The 13,736-nt window shown below is 41.4% G+C and overlaps 1 protein-coding gene across 2 annotated transcripts in view; it reads left to right on the forward strand.

The window, feature by feature from the left end:
* The first annotated feature begins 11,451 nt into the window (after positions 1-11,451).
* DMD (dystrophin) overlaps positions 11,452-13,736 on the forward strand; it is a 1,292,219-nt gene continuing 1,289,934 nt past the window's right edge. Inside the window, exon 1 of one of the 2 annotated variants that reach the window (XM_074604145.1) lies at positions 11,452-11,798. In XM_074604145.1, the coding sequence (XP_074460246.1) occupies positions 11,696-11,798 (103 nt within the window). In that variant the 5' untranslated portion in view covers positions 11,452-11,695. The remainder of the gene's footprint in view (positions 11,799-13,736) is intronic. The other variant, XM_074604126.1, reaches the window with a different exon arrangement.

The raw sequence follows: 13,736 nt of genomic DNA on the forward strand, positions 1-13,736 counted from the left end.
AAGGATTTTTTTTATTTTTGCTTATTGTTTCTCTGTCAGAAACTGAGGTTGAAGGCTTAAGCTCTCATTATGAACAAAAATGATGTTCTAGGCATTGATTCTCTAAATGGCCCCCTAGATCCCTGAGGTGTCCTTGTGCAGATATGATCTATTTGTGAGTAAACTTGGCATATTAACATGAAGACCGTAGGCTCCTTTGTCCATCTGTCGGTGTGCGGTGAGCTGAGGCACTGGGTGCCAGGCGCGGAGGGGAAGGTGCCCGGTGCCTGCCCTGACACAAAAAGTGAGTGGTCTGTGGGATGGCACCCGTCACTGCCCTTGGTTTGGTTGCGGATAAGCTTATGGCCATTCAGGTAGGGAGAAAATGGGTCATAAAATGAGCTAAGCATGAGCCTGTGAAAGGATGGAGCACAGAGAGAGAGAGAGAAAGAATTGGATGTTTCTATTTGTAAAGAGACATTCACTTTAACTTCAAAGCTGTATTGCTTTCAGGCTGACATGTATGATTTTCATTACATTTTTAAAAATAAGGGAATAATTCCTAGGGCTTTTTGAAAAAAAACAACAAAAACCAACCAACCAAACACACAAACAAAAAAAAAGATGTCAAGAGACCAATTTTATAACAGAAAATATTGTTTTGTGTAAATGGAAATGGTTTATCAGAGGAGATTTTAGGATCTTACGAGTTTCAGAACAATTATTTTTGACTTTCTCATTTGAAACTTTTTCTTTTCATCCCAATAATGTCAAAATATTTCATTCTGGTATTGCTAAATATTTCTTTTGGTATATTATTTTGTAATGTTTTGTCACTGTGAAATATATCTGAACGGTATCTAAGAAAAAACATTTTGGCAATGTCACTACAGTGCTTTCATACCAACACATTTTAAAATTTCTATTGCATGAAATAGAGAGTTGCAGTTTTTGGCACAGTTCAGGATAAACCCGGTAAAATTTTAGAATTTCCCATTAGATCTAATAAGTATTTTAAATTATAATTCAAATAAATCAATAAAGTAATATCTAAGTAGATTTGTGGTGGTTTTTTTCTTTCTTTCTTTCTTTGTCTTTTTTTCTTTTTTGTTTTGTCATTAAGCTGGACTAGATCCTACAAGGATTTCTTTTTTCACATGCTTATTTTAGGCTCTTCCATTAATGTTATAGCAACTAATAAACATTAATTAAGTGTATGTGTGTGATGGTTATTAGTAGTAAGTATAAATACTCTTTTTTTCCAGCATGGAACCATTTGAGAACACTGTTCTCAAATGAGCAAAGCAAATCAGGTGACACAATTATTTAACACCAGTGCTGATTTCAGGGACATTCAGTGCCAGAGGTAGTAGTGAGCAGAGATGTAGTAGCGGGATAGTCACCTCATGAATATGGAGATTACTGTAAACCCTCCTCGGTGTCGCTTATACTTCAGCCAGTCTTCCCATTAGCACTCTATTCTTTTGATTAGTCCAGAAAATAAAGTTGGACTCTGCATTTGCTAGTGTCAGCTCCACACATAAACACATTTGCAGAGTGAGAACCTAGCTGCCAGTGTTCTCACCAGAAATACATAAAACTGTTGTAATGTAACAGTTGATAGCAAAAGGGATATTGGTTGAAGACTAAAATATTATAGAGCTGAAGAAACATTACTAACGAGTTGAAATGAGAACTCTTGCAGTTCTAAAAATTGCCTTGATTGCTGGATTTAATCTATTCCCATTGGCCCAGCTGTTCTTAAATGGTGTAACTGTTACCATTGGAAAGGGTGATGTCTTTCTTTCTATTAATGATTTAATTTTCATCAACCCCATTCCTACGGTGAGTATTTGGGTTTGCAGCTGTAATGATGAAATACATGAATTGCAGGCGATGGGCTGAACTAAGTAACACATAAAAGATGAACAAGCCCAACATACAGCTACTTGCCCACATTACCATCCTGCCATGCACTGGGAGGGCAGTGAAACGGCTGGGTGCTTCCCCGGGGAATATTTGTCTGCCACTGCTCCTTATTTACACATGTGCCTCCATTTTACTCTTTTTATTAACATCCAAAAAGAAAAAAAAATCTGTATATTAAAGAATAATATTAGATTACAAAATAGATGTCAGGGACTGTTATTTCCTAACTCCTCGCAGACTCTGCAAGGAACTAACTTGGGACAATGGTGGTTTAGTAGCAATCTTTTCCATATAACACAAGAAGAGGATATTCAGAGCCATTGTAATTTCCAGCTCCGTGACGACAAAAATAAATGGCAAGAATGAAGAATATATATGCATTGTGAGATCATCTTACTCCTGAACATGCATGTGTTCTGCATTTACCTCATTGTAGCAGGACAATAAATAGAAATAAACTATTTTATTTTATTTTCTGCTTGCAAAGCAAACTGATGTATGCATGAGGGAAGATCGGTTACACATTTCCCAAGTTGCTCAATGCTCTTTCTTTGAATGTCTGCCTACACTTGCATATGCGTTACGCATCTGGAAGCAGACTCTGAGCCTTATGTGATTTTAGCTTGAAGCCTTCTGGTGCAACAGAGATACTTATTTATGGTGCTAGCTCCAAAAAGATGATCATGTTGGACGAGATGCTCCCTGTGCAGGCCGTATCAACACTGCTTTGTTAGATCTTTTACAGTGCAGGCAGCAATCTCCAGGTACAATGCACCCTGACTCTATCATCAGAGATATACACTTATAACCCACTGCAGTCTTTCTTTCACAGACCATTGAAAAATATGGGAGAAAATAGGCGGTTTCCTGGTCAGCAAGAACCCTCTCTCTGGGCATGGCAAGACCTTTCTGACAGAATAACAGCAAGAGGTTGCATGGTTCCTCTGAAAAACAGCCATTGAGCAGTATGAAGCTGGCTGTCACTCTCTGTAGAGCTGAACGGTGTACTCTGCTTGACCATAGATGTGCCAACATGCCAACAAAGATGCGCTTGGACATCTTAGGTGGTTTACCTTTGCAACATGAGGACTGTGCATATTTGGTGGGGGCATGATGGTTAGGGCAAGGTCGGTCAGGATGGTGAGCCTCGCAAACCTAACAGCTTAGAGAGGGCAGGAGAAGGTCGGGTGTGGAACAGTACTGGTCATTTCTGATTCTCTGTCCTTTGGTTTAGCCTGTGAGATGACCATGCTGGATTTTTTTTCTGCAACTTTGTCTGTAACCGTACAATACCATGCGTGTAGCAGCTTAATCCAAAAACCCTTTAACACGGTCTGCCATTTACATGTTGTCAGGGTCCTGAGGGCACCCCTAGCCCTGCCTGCCCCAGACCAGCTCCTCGGTGCTCCCCCCACCTGCCCAGAGCCCAGGACCCCATGTCAGCCCCCCAGGACCGTCAGCCCCCCAGGGCCATCAGCCCCTGCCACAGTGATCCCACAGCAGGGCTGGTCTCCAGCTCCCCACAGCCCTGCCAGGCCAGGGGCCCCACCAAGCTGGGCCCACCCATCAGCCCACATCCCGGCCTCAGCCATCCATGACCCAGGGAGGTGCCCAATGCCCAGGGCTGGCCCTGGCCTGCCATCCCCATGGGGGAGCCCCCATGTTTCCAGCCCCAGGCCCTGAGGAGCCATCCCGCTCTTGCTGTGCCCTGAGATGTTGAACAGTCAACTGAGTGTATAAAATTAGGTTTGTCTTGAAGTATTAAAGGACCATGGCCATGCTGAGTGATTCATATGTAAAGTGATTTCTGACTGCGCACATTAAGTTTGCCGGCAGAATACACGAGTGCTTTGCAGAGATAAAACTGTACCTGGGTTTCCTTCAAATATAAGAAATTGCATTCAATGCACCGGGTACATACTTTCCTTACAAATATTTGAAAGTGTAATATTCTGTCTATAGTGTTAGGAGCAGAAAAATATATAATTGAGTTAATATATAAGTTTGCCAGGCTTGTTAATATATTTTAATGATGAACAGATCTGACTAAAAGCTTCCTTTTAATTCTGCAGGTAATTGAAGAATTTCACAAGAAAAGAATGACCTCTTACTGTGTTTTTCCGTCATTTCTGTAGAAAGAAAAGATTCAAACACTTTTTCTAACTTCCCCAGTCCTTTTTAGCCATTAGCCCTTCAATCTAAATGCAATTATTTAAAAGATTTTGGTGGAAAACCCTCTCCAGTCACAATGATTTATCAGAGTGTTTGCTTCACAGTTGACAGGTCAATCTATAGATAGACTTGAGGATGACAATAATTAAAAAGCCCTTGACAAAATGTCATTCAAAAATAGGTTTTTGTTGCATATATTTTGAATGTAAATTTAGTGTTTGCAGAAAGTCCCTGGTAGACAGTCCGCGAAGATGAAGTCTGACTTTCTCCACAGAGAAGCACTTGATTGCAAAAACCTCAAGTGAAGCATTGCTCCATTTTAAGACTAGTCTTAAAAGATGCAGGTTTTAAGTCTCCATAGATACATAGTGGTCCTTGGATTTGCTGGGAGAACCAATACAAGAGACAATTATTTTCCATTTATACTGTGGCTTGGTAGCGCACAACCATGACTTTCTTGAATGGGATTGTGGCTGCACACTAATTTCACACAGACAAGTGGACAATCATGTACTGGTAATGATTATCAGCTGCTGCTGAGCTAGGCTAGATTTGTACCAGAGATCTGAAAAGTCTTTGAAAAGCCTTGCTAATTAACCTCACGTTTAAAAGGCCTCTCTATAAATTCATGCAAACCTGAACTGGCAAATACAATTTTAACAACAATGGAAAATTAGACAGGCACAGTTCCTCTACTCCTTCTCCTTTTCAGAGGTTTAACCATTTAAGAAAATACCACACATGTTATGCTCCATTCTCAAGCTACAGACCATCCAGCTTACCTAAAAAGTTTTACTCAGCTCTGACCTTTTTGCTTCTTTAACAGCAATTTCATAAGTCCCAAAGGCTCAAGTTCATTCACATTGCTCCTTAGAATGACATTTTCCTTCTTAGGCAGTACTGCTTATAAAAGTAAACTAAGCGCGATGCTACCAATAAGGACACGGCAAAATAGAAGTGCTTGATCGTTGGGGTTTTTTTGCACCTCTTTGCCAATTTATCTAGAAACCAGTACTATACTTAACACAGTGCTGGGTCATGTTAATGAATGCTGCTTGTGAAATTTCTGCTTCAGGTGTATGACACCTAGATCAAGACTTTGTATTTTCATTTGTGTTCAAATGTTCATTATATAAATTCACTACTGAGATTATTACAGGACTACTATCTGCATACTTTTTCTCTCTCTACTCACATTCCTAAAGTTAAACAACTGCATTGACACATATGCAATACTAAGAAAATGGAGAGTGAAACTCTAATTTGAACTTGTGATGGGTATTCAAATCAGAAACTGCATTTGTCAGCCATATACATTTTCATTTTGTCTTCTCCTTTCTTCCCCTTGCATTTTTGCACAATGCCCCAAGACTTCCTGCTCTGGTATTTTTCTGACTGAAGTGAAAACATTCTTCTAGGCATAAAGAACAAACCATAACCCATGCATATAATCATGCATATGCCACACATAGTAAGCCATTCTTCAACTGTATCTCTAAACTGTAATGCCAGCAGATGTGCCCAAACAATAATAGAGGACAGGTTTAAAACAAGACCAAATCCAGCTCGCATTAAAAACAATAAGACTTTTGTCCTAAACTTTAGGGGAAATCAGGAATATTTATTACAGCAAGTGCAACATTGCTATACCAAAAAAAGAAAAAACACACTGTTTGGTGTTGTAAACAACTACTACAATGCTATTGAGAAGACTGGAATATCGGAGAAGAAAACTTTCCTTGAGTTTGGTGACATCTTATTTTGGGTAACGATTTCTTTGGAAATAAAACACTTTATGAACAAATTGAATATTCCTTTGATTTAATGGGCAGTTTTTTCCAAGCGTAGGTGTATTTATACTAGATTATTTGTGATGGATTATAATACTAATAGAAATAACAGAAAGATTTAGTGAAGAATACTTTAAAAATGTTAAATAGACTATTTCATTGAAGTCTGCATTGCAGGCATAGCAGTGTTGGATCCAGATTATTGTGACAATCTGGTTTTGTCCACAAAAGTTTCCAATAGGTTTTTCGAGAGAGAAAATTTCAAATACTCTGGCTTTGGGAAAAGGTCCCTAATGGTCCCTTATTCTTATAAATTAGAAATGAGAACTTGACACCTAAATATCTTTGAGGATAGGGACCTAAATATTTAAGCATTTACTGCACATGACACTATAAGCCAAAAGATGCCTAATGATAGCTATGAAAATGTAATTAGGCACTACTTCACAGAGAGTGCTTAAGTCTATGCACGAGGCAATGCTGATTGCCTTTGTAAATATGGTTATGAGTGCTGTAACTGGGAGGTTATTTTGTAACTCTTTAGTAGAAGGGCTTTAATACAGGATACATCATTGTGCAATAAATAATTCCTTTGGCATTTATTTTTATTTAGTTTCAGTTACTTAAAGGCCTTTTTATTAAAGATCCAGCATACATTTTTCTCCAGAATTAAGTACACTAAAAATCAAATCCAAAGTAAGCATGTCACAGCACTGCTTTATATGTATAGCGTTATAATAAATCTTCAACTTTACAAACATCGTAGCAGCAACAAATGCAGAAAAAAAGGCATAGCACTATCCATCACAAGTACCAGTTTCACGAGGAAGCCCGTGACAAGGTTTTGTGCAGTTTGCACCAGCATTTGTGTTCCCAGGAGGTAAGCAGGTCACCAATTTAGTATGTACTTATCAGTAAATAAGCTTTCAGGTTTTTTACTGTATTTAGAGTGCTGACTTTCAGCTTTGCTTGAATAGATTATAAAACTAATTCTAAGATGAAAAACAAGCTTTTTAATCAGCTGTGACAAAAAACTATATGCAGTTTTGAATAGCAGTTATGAAAGGTGGAAAGAAATTAGCTCTTCATTTTCAGTACCAGTAGAGTCTCATTTTCCATTTATACCATGTGATTCTTGTTAGATGAGGGAGTTGCCATAAATTAGTTAGATCAGATGAAGTCTGTAATACAGGCACAAATCCTTTTTGCTTCAAAGCAATCATTTTAAAGCATAAATTATCAGGAGTAAAGCTTTTATGCTTTTTTTTCTGACTGATTGTTTATTCATTTTGATTTATAAAATCATTAAAAGATAATGTGAGTATCAGAATCCTACATAGCCAAAGAACTGTTTTTAATATGGAATGGGTCATGCACTGTGGACAGAATAAATATTAACACCTTTTTTTTTCAGGGGAGAGAGTGTTTTTCTAGACTGAGTTTGACTTTTACCAACAGCTCTCTTACCTAGCTTAATCAAGATGCAGAAAAAGTTCTGAAGTATCCCAAATGGCCTAGCAAAGACAGAATGTAATGTGAACCATTGGAAAAGTCATACGTGATTTTGTAGGATTAAAAAAAATAAATTAATCCAGAATGTTACATTTTCTCCTACGTTTTTTGGACCTTTCCTCACAAAGAATGCAATTACCAACCTGAAAGTCAGGACTTCTTCCCGTATAAGATTTGTTCATATTTTAATATTTATTATGTTGCATATATTAATGAAAATGGTGTATAAAGTCTAATTTTGAACAAGAAAATACTTGTTCCAACTCGTATTTGACAATAAGCAGCTGCCTCAACATAACTAGCAAGAAGTCTGCCTTTGAACATGCAGTTAAAAAAAATCGGTATATTCAAGTGGAATAAAAGCACAGATATGCCTCTAAGGACAGATAATCTGTCACCCAGAACTGCTAACCTCAGACTCTGAGAATATTTTAGAGTCTATTATTAAGCCAACAGTTTGCTGAAATGGGCTTTTAATAATCTTCAAATATGGTGTTAAAATTTATTGTTCGTTCTAAAACGTAACGTCTAACTGAAGGCTTCCCTAGTATTTCAATTAACAAGCCCTAGCTTTTGACAAACAACTAATCAAATAGGTTTAATAGCATACATTACAAACACAGGATAAGATGTTTTCCAGGGATGACTATAATCTAAGTGAAACTTGCTTTCAGGAACAAGAATGGTCTATGAAGAGCTGCCAATTAGCATTTAACACCATTCATCCTGAATGTATTCTCTTCATCCTTAAGTAACAAAATACATGCTACATATACATGTATATACACACATACATACATACACGTAAGTACATGCGCGTGCATGCACACACATATGTGTGCCCAAAGACCAAGATTTTCAAAATTACATGTTGAACATTGACTATCAACACTAGATTTTACTTTTTTTAAAAAGCACACAGTATGTTCCTAAGTTTTGGAAATGGTAGTTTCAATTAAGGTTCAAAGATTTGATATTTTTCAGAATTTACAGTGTGTTGAATGTAGTTTCTGCAGAGCTACAGGCATCAACGTGATCTTCTAAGAGCCCTGCTCTGCATCTGAGCTTAAACACATATGTACTGTTGGTCATATCAGTGAAAAGAATTTTGGATGCATATGATTAGACAAAGTGTTGCAAGACAATCTCTTGGCTATTTGGCTGTTGTGACGTGACAAAGCTACTTACTGTGACATTTAGGGACCTCATCAGAAAAACCTCTTCATGATTAGAATAATTGTTCTGGAAAATAAGTGTTTAAAACCTTTTTTTCCCCCTGTTACTAACATAATGGAATAACTTTATTGAAAGAATGTAATATATGTTGCTCTTGTGTCTTACCTTGATTTGGACTTCAGAAGTTTAAATACTTAAGAAAGTTTTGTGATTAGATTAGCTTCCTGGAGACCTGCTCCTTCTCAAAACAGAATTCTCTTTGTAAAAGACCCGTAAGCAGAATGATAACAAACATCGTGAAAATACTGAAGAAAGCAGGGAATTCTTACTGGAGACTCTCAGAACTTAACTAACAGCAGCGCTGCAAACATATATATATATGTATATGGGTGTACTAGCTAGTGTTTGCAGAACTAGGATGTGGATTTCTTACTTAGCTCAAAAACCTCAGGTACTGCACACCAAGGGACCGTGCCTGCTCATAAAGTTAACCAAATCTGTTAAGATTTCTAGCGTTGAAGTTCTGCATGCAATCTTGCTGGGTCTATAAACCAAAGTAGAACAGATTCAGCATTTACTTAAGATAGTGCTCTACTGTCGTCAAATTACACTAATGAGATTTTGGCTTCTGATACAGGCAGTCTGGAGTGACAGAAGTGTCAGTCATGAAATTTTCGTCTCTGTCCTGATTGGCTTCCTTCTACGTTCCTCTTATGGAAGAACAGTGATCAGAACTTTGCCATAAAGAGGCAAAATTATCTTCCCTCCATTTTGCCCTCGGGAACAGACAGAAGATGAGCTGGAATAAGAAAAGGGAAGCGGCTATACTGTCTCCCCACGTGGGTTTTAAAGACAGAAAAGACAGCGTATGGGAGGCTCTGGATCAGCTGTTGAGGAACATTTGAATCCCGTTTTAAATTCTGCAATGCTATGCGTACTATGGGGGAGAGGAAGGCATGTGCAAACTGCTGTCTTCCCTAAAGCACCGGAACGAAAAAAGAAAGTCCGCTTAAAAATAACAGGCAGAGGTTGAGAAAACAAGACATAGGGAGACAGACACAAATTACTGAATGTCTGGATTGCTGTGGGACTGGGAGAATCTAGCTGATAGCTTGGGAAAAACTTGGGGGTGGGTGCTAACAGGGTATTAAACAGAATGGTGATATTGGAGGAGAAACTACAGGCTCTCCTCGCTAGCTGTAGTGCTGTAACCCAGCCTGCAATTTGATCTCAGTCAGGTTTTCTAGCAAGAAGCCCCGTGGTGGGAGCCAAAACTGCATCACTGGAAGTTTGTGAGAGTTGGCACACACCAGGGGTGACCAGAGGGAATTGCAAATGGGAATATGGACAAAGAAATATGATCTCTCTCCCCTGAATATTCTGAGGACAATTTCATGCCTTTTCTGAGTCTGACTAATGCTTTTTTATTATTTAAGGCTGCCCATACTTCATTCTTTTCCCACTCACTTTGTTAGAGCAATAAACACTGATTATCAGAAAGATGGAAAATACTTTTGGAAACATCAGACTGTGTGAAACTTCCCACCTACTTCATCTCGTAAGACTCTTACACAAACAGCAAGAAGGTAGAACCCAGACATGAGACACGACCTGTGCGGCGGGTGTGCCCCACTGCTTCACAGCGGGACAAGCCCCTTTCCTCAGGATTTGACTACTACCACTTGCGTTGCTGCCTACAAAAAATCTTCCTCTAACTCTTCATTGTCTCTGACCTGGTTTTCTTACCTAGTTTTATTCTATTTCACTCTGTTATCTTCAGACAAGTACCTTTCTTCTGATATACTCTAGCATACAGGGAGATTCAAATCCTTTATCTATACAAAGTACAAGTGAAAGCATACATCCTTTCTACAGTTATCCTTAATTTCCTGTTCCTCTGTATCTGTTTATGAATTATCTATGAATTGGTGTTAAAGCTGAGAAGCAGTAGGCTAAATTTGTATTAAACATGCCACATTGCTGTCCTATAAACTAACAAATAAAAATAGGTGATTATTTGTCTTCTTAGTGTCCATATTTTAAGGCACAGTTTTTAAGAGCTTGGATTTCTGTCATAGGGAGAGCAGGTATTTAAATCCATACCAGCACATTAATTTCCCGTGCCTGGTTGCTTCCCCTGTGAGGTGATACAAACTACTTGGGGGCCTGGTGAGATGAGGGAAACTGAGCATAAAAGGCAAGTCCTGAATGTCAGTGTGGAGAGAAAATTGAAAGGAAAGGAAAACGGTGGGCTGGAGGCAGCCGACCAAATTGGTATTTAATGGAAGGGTGCAAGCGAGCAATGCCAGCGGGAAGCGGTTCGTCTCTTGACTGGGATGACAGGGGACTAAGCCGCCCCTTTTCCCTATCAAACACGAGGGGAAATGTTTTCTGTGACCTCTTCCCGAAGAGGGATGAAGGATTTGAGAAGCCTGCAGGTATCGATGGGCTGTCACTCGGGTGGCTTCAGAGCAGGGCCGCTTGATGAGGCGTGCAGGACCTTCACCCCTCCAAGGATGAATTATAAAGGAGGGGGAAGAAGACAAACTCCGGCGCGTTTCCCCTCTCTTCCCCGAGACTGGGCTCCCACTCGGTCGCTCCCCGGGCCTGGCAGGGCTGCGGGGCATGGAGGGATCCCGCATCCCGGCCGTGGGGTGCGGGGCCGGCACCCCCCATCCCGCTCTGGGCGACGCGGCTCCCCCAAGCCCGCGGACCCCTCTGCCGCGGGGGCTCCTCCGCGGGCGCCAGCGCTGCCTGAGCGGGGGTGAGGGGGGGCGGGGGGGGGCGCAGCCATGTACGGCTGTGCGGGTCCCCCTCAAAAAAGTTGATATCCCCCCTCCGCCCCACAGCCATACGGTGCCTTAGTCCTCGTTCCCCCCCCCCCCCCGCTACTGTGCGGGGGCTGCTCAGTCATTCCTGCCCCGCGTGGGGCCACTTGCTCGCTAATTGCTCCTCTCCTCATCGACCGCGAGCGGGGCGGGAGCCGGGGGGTGGGGGGGGCCGGAGCCACCGCCCTGGCGCTATTTCAGGGCGGGCGGCGCCACCCCGCACCTGTCCCGGCCCGTCCCGGGCTCCCTCCGCCCTCGCACCGGCAGCGCTTCCCCGCTTCCCTCCCTCCGGACCCGCGGTCCTCGGGCATGGCTGAGGCGGGACGCTCCAGCCCCGCTGCCGCCGGGGGGGACGAAGCCGCCGCCGCTGCCACCACCGATGAGTTCCGCGACATCATCCGCAGCCGGTCGGGTAGGCGCCGCTCCGCGCTCTTCTCTTCTCTTCTCCTCCCGGCGGGCGGGAGCGGGGATGGCCCGGGATGGGCGCTGAGGGGAGGTCGGGGGGGGTCTCGCCGACGGGGAGGGAGGAAGGCTGAGCGCGGTACAGCAGCGCGGGGGCGGCACTTAGCTCTTCTTTCTTATTAGGTGTTTGTTTTTTTTTAATTTATTTGTTATTAGCTCAACTTTTCATTGCGTTGTGCAGCATAGAAGGGGGTTTGCCCGCCGGCTGGCTGGGCGAATCGCCTATCTCAGCGACGTGTATGTGTGTCCCCCCCCCCCCGCCTTCACAGACGAGTGTTCCGGGTGTCCCCCTCACCCCCGGGTGTCCCCTACCTTGGGGTGTGGTAAACGGGCAGGATGGTTGTGCCGCTCGTGTTTGCAGGGGCAGGTCGTGAAAGCTGTAAATGGAGGCAGCTGAAACGCTCCCCCAGAGGATAAAGATAAAGTTTCAGGTGTCTGGGTTCTTCTTGCTTAGTGCTGGAAAGAAACCAAATCCGTGGTAGTAAAGGTATTTATAGACCATTCAGCATTTACGCATTTGCAGCACAAGTGCATGTGGAGCTACAAATTAAATTAACTCTTCCTGAAGCTGTGTGTGCTTGCTCCAATAAGCAAGCCTTAAAATAATGGTGTCCTTACACAGCTAAGTGACTTTTTAAAAATGATCTGTGGTGTACTTCTTCTAAGAAGCAACAACAAAATACTTGCCATGTATTATGGAATAATTAGAGCCACTATGGGAAATTCGACTTTGAAAGTGTTGGGGCGGTAGTAAGCTGAACTTGTGTTTTCTATGACAGATGTTGTGAATGTTGTTTTCACTTGGTAGTGTAAAGAACCTCTTGCGGCAAGATTTGGTGCTTCCCACTGAAGTCTCACTGGTGCAATTCCTGGGTTGAAGATCTTTTGGCTCTTGTAGCAAAGTTTTTCCTCTAATGTTACCAGTCTCCTGCATTTCTCATACTAACTGCCTTTTCTTCAGTTTGGCATTTAAAAGGATGGATATTGCCCTGGTGGGAGTAGAAAATGGTGGCTGCTCAGGTTTTTTTCAAGATCTGCTTTTGGTTCCACGGGATGTATTTTATCTAAGCTTCTGCAGCACGAGGAGAATGTGGAAGAAAAGTGCGTGAGCTGTCCCCTTAGTCATTCCTGGTTAGGCTGGTTTGTTACCTCTTATAGCAGCACATGTTCACTGTTCCATACTTAGCTCACTTACACTTTGGGGGCTGTAAAATGTGAGATGAGTACAACACAAAGAAAAGCCCCCCTCATGTAAAGGTTTGTCGTGTTAGTGTATAACGGTGTATCTTGGCAGTTGTTGGTTGGAGATGAGAGAACGTGAAGGTTGACAAAAAGGATATCTTCATGTCCACATGATTTCCAGAAAGTGAAGTTGCAGTTAGTAACTTTACTGTTAGATGCTCACAGCTCTGAGCTGAGAGCCCTCTTCCCCCTTCCCTTTTACTCTTTTTTTCATATAGCTAGTAAATACTTTCAATGTTCAGTTTGATTTCCTGTTTTAAAAAATCATAATTGAGAGCAGACACTCTGAAAAACTAGACAGGAAATGTTACATACGCATTTCCTTATTATCCCTTATATTCTCTGTTTCACTTGAAAAGTCTGTTTCCAAGTCAACTTCGGTGGCAATACGTTAGGTGTATGGTATCATAATAAGTGCAAGATCTCAAATGGCTCTAAAAATGTTTTTCCAGTTTCCTGCTATAAAATAGTACTAGAATTTAGATGTTAGCAGTAGAACACTGAGCGAACATTTGTGCTTCTTAATTGGACACAATTCCCTGGTCTATTCTCTATGATGAATAAGAAACAGGATCAGTTTAAGAATCATAGAATTGTCCCAGATGTTTATAAGCCTGAAGAGATGAGAAAAGTCAATTTCCATGGT

The sequence above is a fragment of the Larus michahellis genome, chromosome 1 (assembly GCF_964199755.1).
Source record: "Larus michahellis chromosome 1, bLarMic1.1, whole genome shotgun sequence".
Classification (NCBI taxonomy): domain Eukaryota; kingdom Metazoa; phylum Chordata; class Aves; order Charadriiformes; family Laridae; genus Larus; species Larus michahellis.